The sequence below is a fragment of the Dasypus novemcinctus genome, chromosome 18 (assembly GCF_030445035.2).
Source record: "Dasypus novemcinctus isolate mDasNov1 chromosome 18, mDasNov1.1.hap2, whole genome shotgun sequence".
In the NCBI taxonomy this organism is placed as follows: domain Eukaryota; kingdom Metazoa; phylum Chordata; class Mammalia; order Cingulata; family Dasypodidae; genus Dasypus; species Dasypus novemcinctus.
The window spans coordinates 491,860-512,496 of record NC_080690.1 but is presented as its reverse complement, the minus strand read 5'-3'; the positions used below and the strand labels follow the sequence as shown (position 1 = coordinate 512,496).

At 46.0% G+C, this 20,637-nt stretch overlaps 1 protein-coding gene across 1 annotated transcript in view; it reads right to left on the bottom strand.

Moving 5' to 3' along the window:
- The window catches only part of FANCA (FA complementation group A), a 96,378-nt gene that overhangs the window by 6,464 nt on the left and 69,277 nt on the right, over positions 1-20,637 (bottom strand). The window contains exons 28-31 of the mRNA XM_023583088.3: positions 19,712-19,888; positions 3,530-3,603; positions 2,757-2,885; positions 734-818 (exon numbers count right to left, since the gene is read on the bottom strand). Of these exons, the coding sequence (XP_023438856.2) occupies positions 734-818; positions 2,757-2,885; positions 3,530-3,603; positions 19,712-19,888 (465 nt within the window). The remainder of the gene's footprint in view (positions 1-733; positions 819-2,756; positions 2,886-3,529; positions 3,604-19,711; positions 19,889-20,637) is intronic.

The window sequence follows — 20,637 nt, the reverse complement described above, 5'->3', positions numbered from 1 at the left end:
TCAGTTCCCTGCTTTGTTGATCTCTCATTATGTTTTTCTTCTTGTGTCTCTGATTGCATCATCTTGTGCCCGTTCACTGTCTTCTGTAGGATGCACTGGGAACTGAACAAAAGACCTTCCGTGTGGTAGGCAGGGGCTCACGCGCTTGGGGTACATCCACTGCCCAGCATCTTTCTCTCTTGTGCGATGTTTCACTGGTTTCAAAGTAAATTTTCTCGGTGTGAAAAAATAGACAGTCCACAATTTCTTTTTCATTTTTCTACATTTTCTAAATTCAGGCCCTGTAAGAGTGGCAGCAGGAAACCCATCTGCAGGATAAACTGAAACGCCCACACATGGGGCGCAGCCAGCAGAGGCAGGAGGTGGGAGGCAGGCTCGGGGCTCCCCTAGGATCACAGTGGAGCAGCTCTGACCAGAAGACGCACCGTATCTTTCTGGACGAGACGAGCCCTTCTGGGCCCTACAGAGCCCCTGCCTTGGGGCGAGGGCTGCTGGCCGGGCAGCACGAGGCCCTTCTCAGAGCCCAGCACCGAGGGGCCCCTGCGCACACGGCCCCTGAAGCTGCATTCCCTTCGCTTCCCGTTTTCAGGGCTAAGTGTCCTGAAGTCTGGGATGGTCAGGGTGGCATGGCTTTGTGATGGCCATTTGCGAGGGACCCCGGCCACCACGTGGAGGACGTTTGAGACGAGCACTTGAAGCGCAGAGGGCAGCGGCTCCAGCTTCCCCAACTCACCTGCAGCCTGGAGAGCACATCCCGGTTTCCCGCGCAGCCCCCCAGGCCGCTGCCAGGGCTCTGCGAGTGCCTGGAACTCTGTGACCTGGAACAAAATGCAACAGAAGCCTCCGCTGCACGTCCGGCCTGGGCTGGACGTCCGCTCCCTCCTGCCATGTGGTCACGGACCTGGAACTGTCAGGGCTGCTACTCTGCCGCGTGAGGGCGCTGCAGCCACAGTGGCCAAACTACAAAACCCTCAACGAAATCCTGGCAAACCAAACCCAGCGACATCTCAGCAGGACTGGACGCCAAGCCTGAAAGGGATTTATCCCAGGAACACAGCGTTGTATGCCACGTCAGCAGAGCAGAGACCAAAGCCTCCGTGATCGTCTCCAAAGACAGAAGAAGCGTCTGAAACCTCAACGCTCCCGCACCAGCCCCACCTCTGATAAGGGGCATCGAGGAAAGGCCTGTGTCCTGCAGCCCTGAGCCGGCAGCTTTCCCTCCAGCAGCGGCTACAAGAGCAGGGGGCCCGCAGCCACCCTGCTATTCGCTGTGCAGGAGGCTGCGTCCAGGCTGGAAGGAGCGTGTGTAAACGACGGATCCGACACAGAAAATCCCCAAGAACCCAGACACTGCAAGAAATAATAAACAAGTGCAGCAAAACTTCAGGGTACAGAAACCAACATGCAAGAATCACGTGCATTTCTATACACTAAAAACGAGTGATTAGAAAACGAAATTAAGAATATAATTCCACTGACAATAACACCAAAAAGAATAATGTACTTAGGAATAAGTCTAACCAAAGAAGCACAAGACTTGGGCACTGAAAACTATAAAACAATGCTGAAATAAATTAAAGACCTAAATAAATGGAAAGACTTCCTGAGTTTGTGGATTTGAAGCCTCAATACTGTTGATGGCAGAACCCCCAAAACTGACGGACAGATTGGTGCAACCCCTACCAAATCCCAGCTGCGGGAAGCGGATGTGGCTCAAGTGATAGAGCTGCAGTTAAAGGACCCGGGTTCAATCCCTGGGGGCTCCTGATGGAAAAGAAGAGAAAGCGTGCCCATGTGGCAAGCCGAGGGCCTGTGTGAGCGCCCGCAGGGTGAGCCAGCGCCTGCGCAAGTGAGTCACGCAGCAAGACGATGACGCATCAAAAGAGAGACAAGGGGAGAGTCAAGGTGAAGCGCAGCAGAGACCAGGGACTGAGGTGGCACAACTGACAGGGAACCTCTCTCCACATCAGGGGTCTCCAGGATCGAATCCCGATGAGTCTTAAAGGAAAGAAAATGAGAAGAGAAGACTACACAGACAGCAAGAACAGCAGGGTGGGAGGAGAGGAAGGAGGAAAAGTAGATAAATAAATCTTAAAAAAAAAAAAAATCCCAGCTGGCTGCTTTGTAGAAACTGACACAGACCCTCAACTTCACACGGAACTGTAGGTGTCCAAAACAATCCTGAAGAAGAGCCAGGCCGGGGCCTCCCATGTCCCACTTCCCAAACAGCATGAAGCTGCAGCAACCGAGACTGGCCCTGGCCTGTGGACAGACACACAGACCAATGGACAGGAGCCCAGCAGGAAACCCACACCCCGGCCGAGGGCGCCAGGTCCACTCGGGGGAAGAAGAGTCTCTTCTACACGGTGCTGGACGATGGACACCCACGTGCTAAGGGATGGGCAGGGACCTTACACGAAAGCAGTTCAGAGTGGACCGGCGACCCGGCACGAGCACGGCCCGACAAAACCCAGCGCAGGGTGAGCGCTCCTGCCTCGGACTTGGCCAGGGAGCGCAGAGAAGACGCCCAGAGCACGAGCACCAAGGAAAGACACCGTCATCAAAGCGAGAACACCAAGAAACGTGTGCTTCAGAGGAGGCTGTCGGCACAGTGAGAGTGGGAGGTGCGCGCTGCACGTCATTTACCTTCTAAGGACTTGTGTCCAGAACACAAACTGGCCGGTGTCTTTGAACTGAGAAATAAATTAACTCTTAAAGTCAGAATCATCGGCGCTGCCTGCGCTGCGCGGCCTCACCTCTGGCAGGAGTCCAGGAGCGCGTCCACGAGCGCGGAGCATGCCGCCTCCAGGTCCCCGTCGCAGCCCCCCGCGGCAGCGGCCTCGGGGAGGAAGTGCTGGTGGATCGCCCACTGGTGGAAGTCTCGTCTGCAAAGCAGCACGGACATCAGCGCAGGCCCCGAGCCGGGAAGGGGAGTCACGCCCGGAGCACTGGGGCGGGACAAGGCCGCGTGGTCCACGGGGAGAACACGGCTCGGGCGGCCTTGGCGCTGCCTTCTCTCAGGACGGAAGGGTCGCCTCCACACGCTCCACACCCCCCCGCCCCTCCACCCTCCACACGCCCCCACAAGCCCCCACATTCCTAACTGTCCTTCTCTGCCCCGCGGCCTCAACAAGCGTCTCCCAGGCCGACCGCTGAGCTCATCCCAGGAAAGCAGGAGAACTGCTGCCAACACCCCGGGCCGAGCTGACCCTGCCAAGAACCTCCAGGGCTCCCGCGGCACAGGCTGGCCCCTCACTGCCTGCTCCCCCTCCTCACAGCGCCCCGCCAGGCGCGGGCTGACACCACGGGGTGCACCCTGCTGGCCCTAACCTGCTCAGAGGTGCATGGGGAAGGGTCTTGCAGAGTAGGATCTCAATAAATTTCTTAAGGGAAAGAACAAGTGAAATTGTGCTCAAAGATTATAGCTGAAACAGAATCTTAAACTGAGGAAATAGTGATTAAACTTGAGACTATGAGATAATGTCAACAACTGGACAACACCTCAAGGCAGCTCCCTGTAAATGCTCACCTTTCTGTGTCAGAAAGAGTGTCCATTTCAGGCTGAATTTCCAGCTCCAGCTGTAACCAGTCTCTGTAAGTTAACTGAGAGAAAAGGAGAGATTTAATAAAACAACTTGCAAACACCATGGAGCTCATGAACACCGTCACTCCATCTCACTGGCAAGGACCACGCGCCCACGTTACGGTGAAAGTACAAGGCCTCGCGGTCGACGTTTCAACAGCGACCCTTACGACGTTCAAGAACTGCTGCCTTTTACAGCACTCACCAAGCACGAGCCACCGAGCTCCCCCAGGGCTGGCACCGCAGCCTGCTCCAAGGCCTCAAGTGAAGGAGTGAGACGTCCACTGCTTACACGCGATACTGTTATTAACCCGAATGTGAAGCTCCCGAAAACTGCTCAAACTGGTACTATAAACTCTGCCACATACTGACACTAAAAATGGACCTGCAGCATCTAGGGATCTGTGCCATGTCACACGACCACAGGAAGAAGCTGCTTTCTAGTTCAACTGATGGGAATACAACTAAAGAAAAACCTCGACGTAACAAACAGCAGGAGCATATTTCTTATTTTAGAGATAATTGGAACATTGGACATTGATGCCAAAACGCTGTGCTACGTGAGAAGGCACGCCCCCCATGTGTGCGCGGCGGCAGAGGCAGGGTTCACCAGGGTGTGGCCGACACAAAGTGGGGGGGATGGCGCGATGGACCCACAGACGCGGCGCGTATTCTGAGGGGCTCACGGCATCCTCCGGCTCGCGCTAAACAGACCACAGGACCCGCCACAGTGTAACTAATGGAGTTAACAAAGAAGTGTAAAGCTGTAATAAGGCAGTCTTCAATTTTTTTTCTCCAAAAGACACCAGCTAGGCAAACGTCCTAAGGAATAAATTTCAGGGGATGCAGATGTGAGAGATGGGTGGGGATGGGTGCACTTCACAGACACTGTGAAGACGCGGCAAAAGCCGGCTTGTGTTTATGCTTAAAGCTTCTGCAGGGCGAGCACCGTGGGGGGACGGGCGCTCCAGGCGCCAGGCCCTCCACCAGCACAGACATTGGCCGGGCAGGCCGTCCACATCAGCCTTGTGCAACGCTGCAGCTACTGACCACTGTGTGCGGCATCCAGGAAAGGGCTAGAGAAAAGGCCCGTAAATTGCAGTAAATATCAGTAAGTTCCACCCTGGGGGCAGTGGGTGCTGCCCCCTCCCAGCTGTGTGGCAGCGGCAGTAGGACGGCATCCTGCTGGGGCCAGGGTGGGCCGGGCATGGAGCGCACACCCCTGGGGCCAGCGCTGAGGCGGCCACTGTTCCAACTCTTCGGGGGAAGGAGCTGGGGAGTCATCAAGGGGCACCATCTATTTTTTTTTTCCATCTTGACATTTTCTACTCCCCATTTGGGAGCAAAATTAGTTTGGGAAAATCACAAATGGAGGTTTCCAGCCCTCAACAACAAAACAGAACAAAATGAAACGAAATTTTGCAATCCCAAAAAAGTGGGAGAAAATAATCTTCAGGGTTAGAAAAATAATACTCAGAATGTCTAGTCCTCAACACACAAAGAAACAGGAAAGCGTGGCCCATAGATGGAAAAAAGAATTTGCCAGAAACTACCCCTGAGGATGCTCATACATGAGAACTATTAGGGGCTTTAAATCTATCATCTTGAGTATGTTTAGTGACTAAGTTTTTAAAAAAATATATATATGTCCAATGAACTTAAGGAATCCATACACAAAGAACTAAAAGAAATAAGGAAATCATTGAGCCAAATAAAGAGATGGAAATTATAAAAAGGAACAAACAGATACTTTGGAGCTGCAAAGTACAGCACTTGAAATAAAAAACCTCATTAGACAGATTCAACAGCAGATTTAACAGGCAGAAGAATGGATCAGTGAACTTGAAGATGAGAGGTAAAATTATCCAGTGAGCAACAAAAAGAAAAAAACAGAGCTCGAGGGACCCGTGGGACACATGCACCCCTGGAGCCCAGAGGGACGAGACACAGAGAAAGGGGCAGGAAAGTATTTGACGAAGGAACGGCTGAAAACTCCTGAAATATGGCGGAAGACGTGAATACACGTTCATGAAGCTCAACCAGCTCCAAGCAGGCTAGACTCTAGGAGAGCAACACCAGGACACATAAGCAAAACTGTCAAAATCCAAAGACAGAGGGTTCTGACGGCAGAAAGAGGGCCACGTGCCACCAGGATCCCTGTGAGAGGCGCAGGGGTTTTCTCATGAGAAACAACGAGGCCAGAAGACAGAGGGCGACGCTATAAAGACTTTAAACAAAACTGAACTGAAGGAGTTCGTTACAGAAGACCTGCCTTACAAGATATGCTAAACGTAGTCCTCACGCGGAAACAGAAAAACATGAGACCAGCACTCAAAGCCGTGAGAAGAAATAAAGAGCTCTGGTAAAGGGAGGTGCATTGATCAACACAATCTAATGTCACTGGACCCTGGATTGTAACAGCCTCTCCCCTCCATATGGCAACTGGATAAAAGCAGCATGCTAAGTCTATGTTAATGGACACACGATGTAAAGATGGAATAAGAAACAACAACACAGAGGGGGAATGGAGACTTAGAGGAATAAAGTTTCTATAGGAAATGAGGTTGGTACTAGTCAAACTAGTTACCAGTTTATGACGTTAACTGTAATTACAAAGTAAGTACTAAGAAAAACAACAATATTAAAGAAAAAGGAAAGAAAAAGGGAATTAAAACAGTATGCTACAAGTGCTGATATATGGGTATGAAATGGAATTCATTAAAATGGAAAGTTTAAGGTCAAGTATAAACTAGAAGGAAAGCTAAAAAATGTAACTTGAGGCTGAAAATCATAGTGAAACATCATGTGAAATATGAATACGAGTAATATTTCATATATAAGACTGATTTTCTTTGAAACTGAACAAATGCAAATTAATGTTACAGATGTTAATGCCAAGCAAAAATACAAGCGAAGCAAAATATGGACAGTAGTGGATACTAAAATATTGTTAATCTTGCATTAAGGGTAAAAAAAAAAGAAATATATTAAGTGTAACAAATTAGACAAAAGGTACTACATAGTGTTTGATTCCATCTATACAAAACATAAATACAAATAAATTAGAAAGATGGAAACAGAACAGCAGCGATGCACAGCAGGGGAGCAGAGAGACTGAGAGGTGGTTATTAAGAGGTAGCACTTTTAAAATTATTATTGGGATAATGAAAATGCTCTAATAATGACTGAAGTGATGAGTGTACAACTATGTGATTATACCAGATACCACTGATTGCACACTTCAGACGAACTGTACCCTTTGGATGGATTGTATGATGTATAAATATGTATCAATGAAATGGATTAAAATAAAAAACAAACAAAAAACCCAGCATGCTATAGAGAAGCAATTAAATTAAAAAAAAAAAAAAGACAGTAATAGAGCAACTGAGGAACAAAAATCACACAAGATTTAGGGAACAAATATCTAAATAAATTCTTCCTTCTCAGTTATTACTTTAAAAGTCAACAGGGGGAAGCGGACTTGGTCCAATGGATAGGGCATCCGCCTACCACATGGGAGGTCCATGGTTCAAACCCTGGGCCTCCTTGACCCATGTGGAGCTGGCTCATACACAGTGCATTTGCGCACAAGGAGTGCTGTGCCACGCAGGGGTGTCCCCCGTGTAGGGGTGCCCCACGCACAAGGAGTGCGCCCCATAAGGAGAGCCGCCCAGCGCGAAAGAAAGTGCAGCCTGCCCAAGAATGGCGCCGCCCACATGGAGAGCTGACACAGCAAGATGACGCAACAAAAAAAACCACAGATTTCTAGTGCTGCTGATAAGGATAGAAGCGGTCACGGAAGAGCACACAGCGAATAGACACAGAGAGCAGACAACGGGGGGGGGGGGGTGCGAAGGGGAAAGAAATATATAAAAAAATAAATCTTAAAAAAAAAGTCAATGGAGGGAAGTGGATGTGGCTCAAGCAACTGGGCTCCCGTCTACCATACAGGAGGTCTGGGGTTCAATACCCAGGGCTTCTTGGGGAAGGCGAGCTGACCTGTCTGGTGAGCTGGCCCACGCAGAGTGCTGGCCTGAGCAGAGTACTGCCCCGCGTGGGACTACTGGCCCACGCAGAGAGCTGGCACAGCAAGATGATGCAACAAAAAGAGACACAGAGGAGAGACAATAAGAGACGCAGCAGACCAGGGAGCTAAGGTGGTGCAAGAGAATGATGGTCTCTCTCCCGTTCCGGAAGGTCCCAGGATCAGTTCCTGGAGCCACCTAATGAGAATACAAGCAGACACAGAAGAGCACACAGTGAATGGACACAGAGAGCAGACAACGGAGGGAGAGGGGAGAAATAAATCTTAAAAAAAAAAAAAGTCAATGGATTGGGGAGCAGATGTGGCTCAAGCAATTGAGCACCTGCTTCCCACACGGGAGGTCCTTCATTCAATCCCCAGTGTCTCCTAAAAACAAAACAACAAACAAAACAAACGAAAAGACCAACTCAGGGGAGCCAATGTGGCTCAGCAGTTGAGTGCCAGGTTCCCATATATGAGTTCCAGGGTTCAATCCCTGGCCCTGGTACCTAAAAAGAAAAAGAAAAGAAAAAACATATATGGATCAAATTCCTCTATCAAAAGGCAGAGATTGGTATACTGGATGAAAAAGCATGATCCATCCATATGCCATCTACAAGGAAGTCACTTTAGGTAAAAAGACACAAAGAGACTGAGTGTAAAAGTGTGGAAAAAGATACTCCATGCAAACAGTAATAGAAAGAGAGCAGAGGTGCTCTACTACTGTCAGACAAAATAGACTTTAAGTCAGAAAGATTTTAAGAGACAAAGAAGAATATTATATTTTTAAGAAGTTCAATCCGGGGAAGCTGATGTGGCTTAAGCGACTGGGTGCCCGTCTACCACATGGGAGGCCTCAGTTTCAATTCCTGGGGCCTCCTGGTGAAGGCAAGCTGGCCCGCGCCCTCGGAGAGCTAGTGCAACAAGATGACGCAACAAAGGGAGACGAGTAGATAAAGAAGAACGCACAGTGAACAGACACAGAGAGCAAAGAGTGAGTGCAAGTGGCAAGGGGGTGTAAATAAATAGAACGGATCTTTGGGAAAAAATAAAGTTTAATCCAACAAGAAGATGTAAGTATTATAAATGTATATGTATCTCACAATAGAGCCCAAAAATCTACAAAGCAAAAACTGACAGAATTGTAGGAAGAAATAAGATAGTTCTACAATAATAGTTGGAAATTTTAATACAACACTTTCAATAATTGGTAGGACATCTAAACAGAAGCTCAATGAAGAAATAGGTGACTTAACATTATTAACCAATGATACCTAATTAGAACACTCCACCCTAAACAGCAGAAGACACATTCTTCTCCAAGTACACATGGCACATTTTCCAGGATGGACCACATGTTAGGTCACAAATCAAGTCTTAATAAATTTTAAAATATTTCAAATCATGACAGTGAAATAAAGCTAGAAGTCAATAATAAAAGGAAAAATTGGAAAATTTACGAATATGTAGAAATTAAACAACAAACTACTAAACAACTAATGAGTCAAAGAATAAATCACAAGAAAAACTAGGAAATATCTTGAGACAATTGAAAATGAAAACACAACACAGCAAACTTATGGGATGCAGGGAGGTTTGTCCCCAAATGGATTTTTCTACAACTGAGGAACACAAAGGCTTTAGAAATATTTGCTAAAACCTGTAGCTTTCCCACACCACTCAGCTGGCTTTGAACAGTGCGCCTGCGTGACGGGGAAGGCACCAAGTCCAGGTGAGCTCTCCTGCCAGGTGGCCCCCAGGCCCCTGCCGACCTGCTGCTTGGTGGGAACTGAAGCGCGCCTGAGGCCGGGTCGCCGAGGGGCAGGGCACGGGCGGCCACCACCAGGCCTCCCCCCTCGGCCCTGAAGCGAGCACAGGTCAGAGCCTTCTGCCCCTGCCCACCTGAACTCCCAGCACCAAGGCAGGGGAACTTCCCAGCAGGCCCCCAAGATCCAACTCCACAGGCATCTGCAGGAAGCCCCGGGGCCAGATCAAGAGGGGACAAGAGGCACAGCCTGTGCCGACAGGGAAATCCACAGCTCTAAATGCCTACATTAAAAGGAAGAAAGATCACAAACCAATAACCTAGCTTCACACCTGAAAAAACTAGAATAAGAAGAGCAAAATAACCCAAAGTTTGTAAAGGAAATTTCTAGTGAAGATTGAAGAGATAAATGAAATAGAAAATAGAAGAATAGAAAGAATCAACAAACCCAAAAGATGTTTTTTAAAAGATCAACAAAATTAAAAAAAAATGAACAAAGTATTAGCCAGACTGACCAAAAAAAAAAAAAAAGACACAAATATCTACAATCAGGAATGAAAGCAAGAGCGAGAACATCGCTACCCCCTTTAAAGAAATCAAAGACTTTAAGAACAACTGTATGTCAACAAACTAGAAAACTCAGATAAAACAAATTCCTAGAAATTCCTAGAAATTACCTAATCTGATGCAAGGAACAATAGAAAATCTCAACAGACCTGTAACAAGTAGAGTTTGAATCTGTAATTAAAAATCTCCCAATAAAGAAAAATCCAGGACTGATGGCTTTACTGCTGAATTCCACCAAACCTTAAGGAAAACTTAACCTCAACCCTCTTCAAACTCTTCCAAATAATAAAGGAGGCAATGTTGCCTAACTCATTCTATGAAGCCCGTATCACCCTGAGAGTAAAGCCAGATAAAGACATCACAAGAAAATTATAGACCAATATACCTTATGAAAATAGATGCAAACATCCTCAACGAAAGACTGGCAAACTGACTACAACAGTATAGTAAAAGGACTATACACCACGACCAAGCAGGATTTAATCCTGGAATGTAAAAATGGTTCAACATAAGAAAATCAATCAACATACACCACTTTAATTGAATGGAGGAAAAACCATTTCAACAATGCAAAAAGACATTTGACAAAATCTAATATCCTTTCATGATTAAAAGAACTCAGAAAATTAGGAATAGAAAGGAACCTTCTCAACCTGATAATGGGCATTGATGAAAAACCTATAGATAATACTCAATGGTGAAAGACTGAAAGCTTCCCCCTAAGATCAGGAACCAGACAAGGATGCCCCCGCCACCACTGCTGTTCAACACTGTGTTGGGGGAAGCAGACTTGGCTCAACTGATAGAGCATCCGCCTACCACATGGGAGGTCCACGGTTCAAACCCCAGGCCTCCTGACCCGTGTGGTGAGCTGCTGGCCCACACACAGTGCTGATGTGCGCAAGGAGTGCCCTGTCACGCAGGGGTGTCCCCCGCATAGGGGAGCCCCATGTGCAAGGAGTGCGCCCTGTAAGGAGAGCCGCCCAGCGTGAAAGCAAGTTCAGCCTACCATGCCTGCCCAGCAGTGGCATGGCACACATGGAGAGCTGACGCAGCAAGCTGATACAATCAAGAGAGACACAATTCCCAGTGTTGTTGACAAGAACAGAAGCGGACACAGAAAAACACACAGCGAATGCACACAGAGAGCAGACAACGGGTAGGGGATGGGGACGGGGGGAAGTGGGGGAAAGGGAGAGAAACAAATAAATCTTTAAAAAAACCCACTGTATTGGAATTTCTAGCCAGAGCAATTAGGCAAGAAAAACAAATAAAAGGCATCCAAATTGGAGAGGGAGAAGTCAAATTATCCCTATTGGCAGATGACGTGATCTTATATAAATTTCTATGAAATTGCAAGGGACCCCAAATAGCCAAGACAACCTTTAAAAGGAAGAACAAAGTTGGAAAACTCAGTTCTAGATTTCAAAACTTGCTATACAGGGAAGCGGATGTGGCTCAAGCAATTGAGCTCCTGCCTACCACAGGGGAGGCCTGTGATTCGGTTCTCGGTGACTCCTAAAGAAGACAGTGAGCTAGTGCGACGGGCAGGCATGGCGAGCAAACACAAGGGACACAAGAAGAAAAACAATGAGAGACATAACAAAGCAGGGAATGGAGGTGGCGTCATTAGGCGCCTCCCTCCCACATCGGAGGTCCTGGATTCAGTTCCCAGCGCCTCCGAAAGAAAAGAGGGAGTCAAACAGACACAGCAAAGTGCAGACAGGGAGGGGTGGGGAGAAATAAAAAAATAAATCTTAAACAAACAAAAACCAAACTTGGAACTCTGGTACCAGCGTAAGGATAAGCACACAGACCAACGGAATAAAACAAAGAGTCCAGAGGTAAATCACACATCGACGGCTCCCTGATGTTCAGCAAGGGCACCCAGTCCCTGCAGCAGGGAAGGCAGCCTCTCCAGAACTGGCGCTGGGACAACTGGAAACCCACCTGCAAAAGTCAACATGGGTCCCTCTTACCACATACAAACTTCAAAATAGGTCAGTGGCCTGAACAGGAGTTCGTATGATCAAATTCTTACAAGGAAACATAGGGAAGTATTCTCAGGACCTGAGTAGGCAATGTATTTTTATTTTTTATACCAAAAGCACAAGCAACAAAAGAAGAGGTAGATAAAATGGACTTCATCAAAAGTAAAAATTTTTGTGCATCGAAGGATCTCAATGTGGGGAGCTTTGCCACATTCTCTAATAGATCAGCAAGAATCCCGAGTCTAGGAGCAATGACTAGTGAAGGAGGAGGGTCCACTCACAGACCCTTGAACTTGATGACTGTGCTCAGGAACCTTTGCTCTTTTTTTTTTTCCAAAGATTTATTTTATTTATTTCTCTCCCCTTCCCCTCTGTTGTCTGCTTTCTGTGTCCATTCGCTGTGTGCTCTTCTGAGTCTGCTTGCGTTTGTCAGGAGGCACGGGGAAACTGCATCTCTTTTTTGCTGCATCATCTTGCTGCATCAGCTCTCTGTGTGTGTGGTGCCACTCCTAGGTGGGCTGTGCTTTTTTCATGCAGGGCGGCTCTCCTTGTGGGGTGCACTCCTTGCATGTGGGATACCCCTACACAGGGGTGCCCCTGTTGGCACGGCACTCCTTGCGCACATCAGCACTGCACATGGGCCAGCTCACCACAAGGGTCAGGAGGCCCTGAATATCGAACCCTGGACCCTCCATATGGTAGGTGGATGCTCTATCAGTTGAGCCACGTCCACTTCCCCTGAACCTTCGCTCTTGAAATGGAAACTTAGCCTAGTATTGTAGGGTGACTAAAAGTTACCTAATAGGAGCCTCCTTGTTGCTCAAATGTGGCCTCTCTCTGAGGCAAACTCAGCATATAAATACATTACTTTCTCCCCAGCATGGGACATGACTCTTGCAGATAAGCCTCCCTGGTACCAAGGGATTACTACCAAGCACCAACTAACAACACAACTGCACAAAGACCTTGACCAAAGGGAGAAAAGGTAAAGACAAATGAGTTTATACAGCAAAGAGATTTCAAAGTGAGTTAAGAGGTCATTTGAGAGGTTATGCTTATGCATATCTCAGCAGGAACTCATTGATTGCCAAAGTAGATATTACCCCAAAGAGTGGGTCTCCTGAGGCCTCTGGAGACATCCAGACACTATAGTCAGGGCAGATAGCTCAGAAGTTTGGTGTCTTGCCAATGGGCCCTACTTTGGAATTTATGCTCCCCAGTGGGACAGAGTTGGACTCAGTTGCAGTTTCCCTACACATGGCTCATCTGTCCTATTTGAACCTATAATTAGTGCTGGAGTTGGTAGGTGCACATCCAAGAGACTTAAATCTTTGGGCTGTCCATTTGCCAGCTGGGCCCTGAATCTCAACGGAGTTGCAACCCCTACTCTCCAGTTCATTGGTCTCACCCAGGACAACAAGGAGGTGATGACAGACAACTCCCACACCAAGGAACTGGGAGAGTCTATAGCTATAAGCACGAGAATCCCAACCATCAGCTCAGTGGGATCACAGCCCCCTCTCAACTAGAGGTGGACTGGATATCACCATCCCAGAATCCTCAGGACTGGGGAATGAACTATGGGCTAAAGTAGACTTATGGTATTCTACCATAGACTTATTGTGATTCTAGCAATGGAAGAAATTATATCATTGATGTGGAGGCAGTGGCCACTGGAGGTTCTGAGGGCAGGGAGAGGGAAAACAAGAGTAATACAGGGGCAACTCTGGGACTTGGGAATTGTCCTGAATGACACTGCAATGACAGAAACAGGCCATTATAAATCTTGTTATAACTTACAGAATTGTGTGGGAGAGAGTATAAACGACAATGTAAACCTTATCCATGCTTAGAGGCAATGCTCCAAAATGTGTTTATCAATCACAATGAATGTACTTCACTAATGAAGGATGTTGTTAATGTGGGAAAATGTGGGAGGTGTGGAGAGCAGGGCATATGGGAATCCCCTCTCTTTTCTATGTGACATTTGTATAATCTAAGTATCTTCTTAAAAATTTAAAAATATAAAAATAAATTTAAAAAAAGGATATCAAGATAGTAAAAAGACAAACTGCAGAACGGGAGAAAATACTTGGAAAAACCTTATATCTGATAAGGGTGTAATATCTAGAATATATAAAGAACTCCCACAAGTCAACAATAAACAAACAAAAAATTATAAATGGGCTACAGAGTAAGAGGGCGGCAGAGTAAGGAGCGCCTGGAGTCGGCTCCTGCTACAGGGCAGTTAGTAAAAACCCAGAGCTCTCTGGAGCAGCTGAAGCACCTGTTTGGGGCCTCCAGGAGGCCAGAAGAGCATCCTGCCACATCCCTGAAGGAATGGAAAGGGGAGACTGCCCATCTGCAGAGAAGACTTGTAAGTAGAGGCTCCATGCCCCGGAGGCCGGTGCCCATCCTCCACTGGAGGCACAAGCCGCCTCAGGAGCTCTTCTGTGGCTGGAATTGGAAGCTCCACTTCACAAAAACAGGGGAGGAAGAGACGGTTGGGCACCAATTTCAGCTACTGATTAATAAATTCAGCGGCTAAAGTATAATCCTGAGAACAGCTGAAGTTTGAGCCTCTCCAAGTCAGAAAGAGGCAGGAGCCGCCATCTTAACTCTGTGCCTGGCACCAGGGGAAGCGGGGAGGACTCAAAATCACAGCGCTGGTGGGGACTGGCTTCTTTCCATCCAGGTCAGATTGCAGCTCCAGCCTAGGCCCCAGCCCCACCTCTGGCAAGGAGGAAGCTGCAGGGACCCACGCCAGCCTCTCCGGGAAAATACAGGCCAAACCGTGGAGGCCAGTGATCATCCTACTCTGGCGACACAACCCATCCCAGGAGCTAGTCTGTGGCTGGAATTGGAAGCTCCACTTCCCAAAAACAGGGGAGGAGGAGATGGTTGGCTGCCAATTTCAGCTACTGATTGGTAGACTCAGCTGGCTGAGATATAAGCCTGGGAACAGCTGGGGTGTGAACCTGCCCAAGTCGGAAAGAGGCCAGTAGCCTCCATATTGACTCCGTCCCAGCCTGAGGGGAAGCTGGGCTGACTGAAAATCACAGTGATGGTAGGAACGGGTTTCTTTCACCCAGATCAGCCTGCAGCCCTAGCCTAGGCTCTAGCCCTCTGGCAGGGAGGAGGCTGGGGGGCCCTGCACCAGCGATCCAGGTAGCTGCAGGTACCTTTGGCTGCACAGATCGAATAATCCGAAGTCTCCCGGGGCAGCTGTGGTCATCTTGGACCTGCACTGCATAGACTGCTGCCACCCCTGCAGCTCCATCCCCGCCCCAGACAGGGGAGAAAGGGGCATGAAGCCTCATCAGTCTCTCTGGGCAACTCCAGTCTAGGCCTGCACGACTTGGATTATTCCACACAGATGTGACTCTGTCCTACCCCTGGCAAAGGAGGAAGTTGGGAGAAGCTTCACTGGTCCCTGGCGCAATGAGGGCAGCTTGAGCCTCCACAGCTTACAGCACCAACTACATGCTTGGCTCCTACTGCACAACCAGCAAGGGAGAAAGGGCAGGAAGCCCTAAGCTAAAGAGAGAAACTGCACTCAGAATAAATACCTCTAGTAATCCAGATGCCAAGACACCAACCAAAAATTACAATCAACACCAAGAAACAGGAAAATATGGCCCAGTTAAAGGAACAAGATAAGCCTCCAGATGACACAAAGGAGTTGAGACAACTCATCACAGATGTTCAAACAAATCTCAATACATTCAATGAGATGGCTCAAGAGATTAAAGATATTAAGATGACACTGGATGAGCACAAAGAATAATTTGATAACATATATAGAAAAATAGCAGATCTTATGGGAATGAAAAGTGCAATAAATGAAATGAAAAAAACACTGGAATCATATAAGAGCAGATTTGAGGAGGCAGAAGGATCAGTGAGCTTGAAGAAATGGCCTCTGAAAGTGAACATACAAAAGAACAGATGAAGAAAAAAATGGAAAAAATTGAACAAGGTCTGAGGGAACTAAAGGACAGCAAAAGCCGTGCAAATATATGTATCATGGGTGTCCCAGAAGGAGAATAGAAGGGAAAAGGGGAAGAAGGAATATTTTAAGAAATAATGGTAGTAAATTTCCCAACCCTACTGAAGGGCATAGATATCCATGTCTAAGAAGCACAACGTACTCCCAACTGAAAAAATCCAAATATACCAACTCAGACATATCTCATCAGAATGCAAAATGCCAAAGACAAAAAGAGAATTCTGAGAACAGCTAGAAAAAAGCAATGCATAACATATAAGGGATATCCAATAAGATTCAGTGCTGATTTCTCACCAGAAAACATGGAGACAAGAAGACAGCGCTATGATATATTTAAGATACTACAAGAGAAAAACTTCCAGCCAAGAATCTTACATCCAGCAAGACTGTCTTTCAAAAATGAGGGTGAGATTAGTATATTCACAGATAAACAAAAACTGAGAGAATTTCTAAGCAAGAGGCCAGATTTTCAGGAAATTCTAAAGGGTGTGCTAGAGCCTGAAAAGAAAAAACAGGAGAGGCCTGAAGAGAGTCTAGAAATGAAGATTATAAAACAAAAGTAACTAAAAGTGTCAAAAGAGTGGTGAAAATAAAATATGACAGATAAAACTCAAATAGTCAGGAATAAACTTAACCAATGATGTAAAGCATTTGTATTCAGAAAACTGCAACTCAATGTTAAAAGAAATCAAAAAAGGCCCAAATAACTGGAAGAACAATCCATACTCATGGACTGGAACACTAAATATCATTAATATGTCAATTTTACTCAAATTGATATATAGATTCAATGCAATCCTGATAAAAATTCCACCAGCATTAAAGGAAAAATTCAAAACATGATCATCAAATTTATTTGGAAGGGTAAGGGGTCCTGAATAGCAATAAACATCATAAAAAGGAAAAGTGAACCCTCATCTCCAGACTTTAAATCATAATACCTACCAATAGTGGTAAAAACAGCATGGAATTGGCATAAAGACAGATACACAGACCAATGGAACCAAACTGATGGCTCAGAAACAGACCCTCACAGGTATGGTGAAGTGATTGTTGACTAGCCTGTCAAACACACACAGCTCAGCAGAACAATGGTGCTGAAAGAATTGGATATCCATTGCAGAAAGAGGGAAAGAGGACCCCTATCTCACACCTTATCCAAAAATTAACTCAAAATGGATCAAAAACCTAAAAATAAAAGCAAAAACCATAAAACTTCTGGAAGAAATTATAGGAAAATATCTTCAAGACCTGGTGGTAGGTGGTGGATTCTTAAAGGAGATAAGAGGAGGGCTGAGTGGACTACTGATGTTCAATGTATGTAGAAGTTTTAATTGGCTTTACTGTAAAAGTGGGGAAATGGATAGTGGATGGTAACAAACAGTAAGTAACAGCTCGTTTATAAATGGGCATGTGACTGAAAATGGTAGTCTAGGAATGTAAATGCCAATTGACAGAATGCTAGAGAACAACCTAGGAACTGAACAGCACAGTAAACCAAGAAGCGGAAGAGAATTGTGGTTGATGGTACAGATGCAAGGTGTCCTTTGTGAGCTAGAGCAGATGTACATCACTACTGCAGGGTGGTGGGAATGTGGAGAAGCATGGGAAAAATACAACCTGAGTGACCTATGGACTGTGATTAGTAGTATTAATATGATATTCTTGCATGTATGCAAAAGATGTACTGTGTTGATAATGAGACAGTATGGAAAATGTGAGCCAAATGTACACTATGGACATGGTAACAATCAGATGATATTATCTGATCGGTAGCAAATGTTCCACCACAGTGTGGTGTGTCCATGGAGGGGTGTTGTTTGGGAATTCTGCACATGTGCATGATTGTTTTATAAGTTTACAACTTCTGTCATAAAAAATATATTTTAAAAATATTAATAGGGTGGGTTGGGGAAAAAACACACCAAATGTAAGATAAGGACTATGATTAGTAGTAAGATTTTGACAATATTCTTTCATAATTTGTAACAAACATCTCACCACAATGCAAGGTGTTGGTGGAGGGTTGATGTATGGTACTCCTGTATGATGTTATGCATGTTTGCTTTGTAAGTTCACAACTTTTACTATATGCTTAATTGTTTATGTATGTTCACATATAAATGATATAAAGATAATAATAATAGGGTTGGTTGGGGGAAAAATACTTTGGTTAATAGTAATACTTTGACAATGCTCTTTAATCATTAGTTAAAAAGGTTTAACAACAATGCAAGTTATTGGTGATAGGGTGACTTATGAGAGTCCTGTACGATGTTATATATGTTTGTTTTGTAAGTTCATAGCTATTATTATACACTTATTGTTTATGTATGTTTATTTATGAGTGATCTATGTCAATAAATTAAAAAAAAAAAAGCCAAGGATTTAACTTGGCATTTCTCCAAAGATATTTCAAATGGCCAGTAAGTACAGGCATATCTCATTTTATTGCACTTTGCAGATAACTACATTTTTTACAAATTAAAGGTTTGTGGAAACCCTCCATTGAGTAAGTTCACTGGTGCCATTTTTCCAACAGTGTGTGCTCACTTCATATCTCTATGTTGCATTTCATTTAAAGTATGTATATTGTTTTATTAGACATAATGCTACTGCACATTTAGACTACAACAAAGCATAAACATAAATTCTATATGTACTGGGAAACAAAAAAATTTCTGTGATTGGTTTTACTATGACATTTGCTCTATTACAGTGGTCTAGAACTGCACCTGCAGTATCTCTGAGGTATACCTGTATGTGAAAAGATACTCACCATCACTAGCCATTCAGGAAATGCAAATTAAGACGATCACCATTTCACACCACTATGATGACTATTATTTAAAAAACTGGAAATAACAAGTATTGTCCAGGATGCAGAGAAATAGGAAGCCTCATTCGCTGTTGGTGGGAATGTGCAATGGTGCAGCTACTGTGGAAAAGTCTGGTGGATCCTCAGAAAATTAAACAGAATTACTATACAACTTGGCAATTCCACTCCCAGGTATATGACCAAAAGAACTGAAAACAGCAACTCAGACAAATATTTCACCAATGTTCATCCCAGCATTATTCCCAATTACCAAAAGGCAGAGCAAAGCGAATGTCCATCAACCGATGAATGGAAGAACAAAATGTGGTAGATGGAATATTATCCAGATGTTCACACTGCAACACGGGTAAATCCTGACGACATCATGTTGAGTGAAATAAGCCAGAAAAAAAGGAAAGATATTGTATCATTTCTCTTATAAATCAGTCCATTGGGACAGGAAGCGGAACAGCGGCGACTGGGGGGCTCTGCTGAAGGTGACAGAAGTGGTCTGGAAGCAGACGGTGGTGAAAGTTACTGTGGCGTCAATGTACGTCAAACAAAATGATGTATACATACACATATATGCAAGCATAATAAGGGGATGCCAGGGATTGAACGCAGGACCTCATACCTGGGAAGGGGGCACTCAGCCACTGAGCACACCTGCTACCCAGTGAGAAAGACTTTTATGTTATGTATATTTTACCATAATTGAAAGTAAATTAATTATGAAAATAAAATTTGTGCAGAATGTTATTACTAAGTAAATAAAAGGGACGTTTAGATATTATTTCTTACAAATACATGCAACCCTGTAACTGTCTAGATAAGAGTCTCAAGGAGATAAAGCTGCTGTGCTGCTGCTCGAGCACAGCCTTGCCCGGCCGCGGCCTCTGCAAACTCCTGCGTTAAAAACACGCCAGGGCCAGAGAGGAAAGGGGGGCTTACACGAAATTCCTTCTCCTTCGTCAGTTCCTGGAATGCTCTCCGCTTCCACAGACAGAGGGCGGCGGTCTTCCAGTCGGCAGAGGGAGGGCTCACGGCATCCCCAGGGGCGTCAGCCCTGACGCCTGGACACAGGCTTTCTCGGGCTTCTGAGAACAACCTTAACACAATGAACTGTAGCTGAAGACAAAAAGTAACATGCTTACTGTAGAGATGCAGGAAATATGCAAGCGGAAACAATGCTGCCACCAGCACACCTGGCTGGTGAAAAGCTCTAAGGCTACGAAACAGCCCGGCTAGGACCCTGGTGCTGGAAGCTTTCAGTCAACAGCCATGGACATAAATCCTTGTGCACATCTGATTGTTTCCTGGGCTAAATGCCAAAAGTGGAATTGCAGAATCAAAATACATGGCACCAGCGTCTTCAGAACATCAGCAATGGGCGGCAGGCCGTCGTCCCAGTTCTCTGCCAACACTGACACTTTTATTTAAAAAGCACAACAAATACGAAGAAAAACAAGACAAAACACAAAACCAAACAAAAAACCACACCAGTGGTTGAGTGTCTGCTTTGCAGGTACAAGGTCCCGGGTTCAATCCCCAGTACCTCCTAAAAATAAAAAAATAAAAATAAAAAGCACAGCAATTTGAAAAGCCATTTTATCCGTGATTGTTTAAGCTGCACAGCTGCCTGTTAGGAGGTGGGCCCCTCTCCTTGGCCGCTGCAGCGCCTGGCAGGAATGGCTCTCGAAGCTCATCAGGGTGATAAACCGGCCTGGTGAGCAGAGGGCACAGGCCGCCCAGCTTGGCCGCCTCCGTGAGTGAGCATGCTGAAAGGCAACGTGGGCGGCTCTTAACACGTCCCCGTGGAGGCGTCCTGGCAGCGACACCAGGCGGTGCTAAGACCCGGCCTGGGGGCGTGTCGGAGG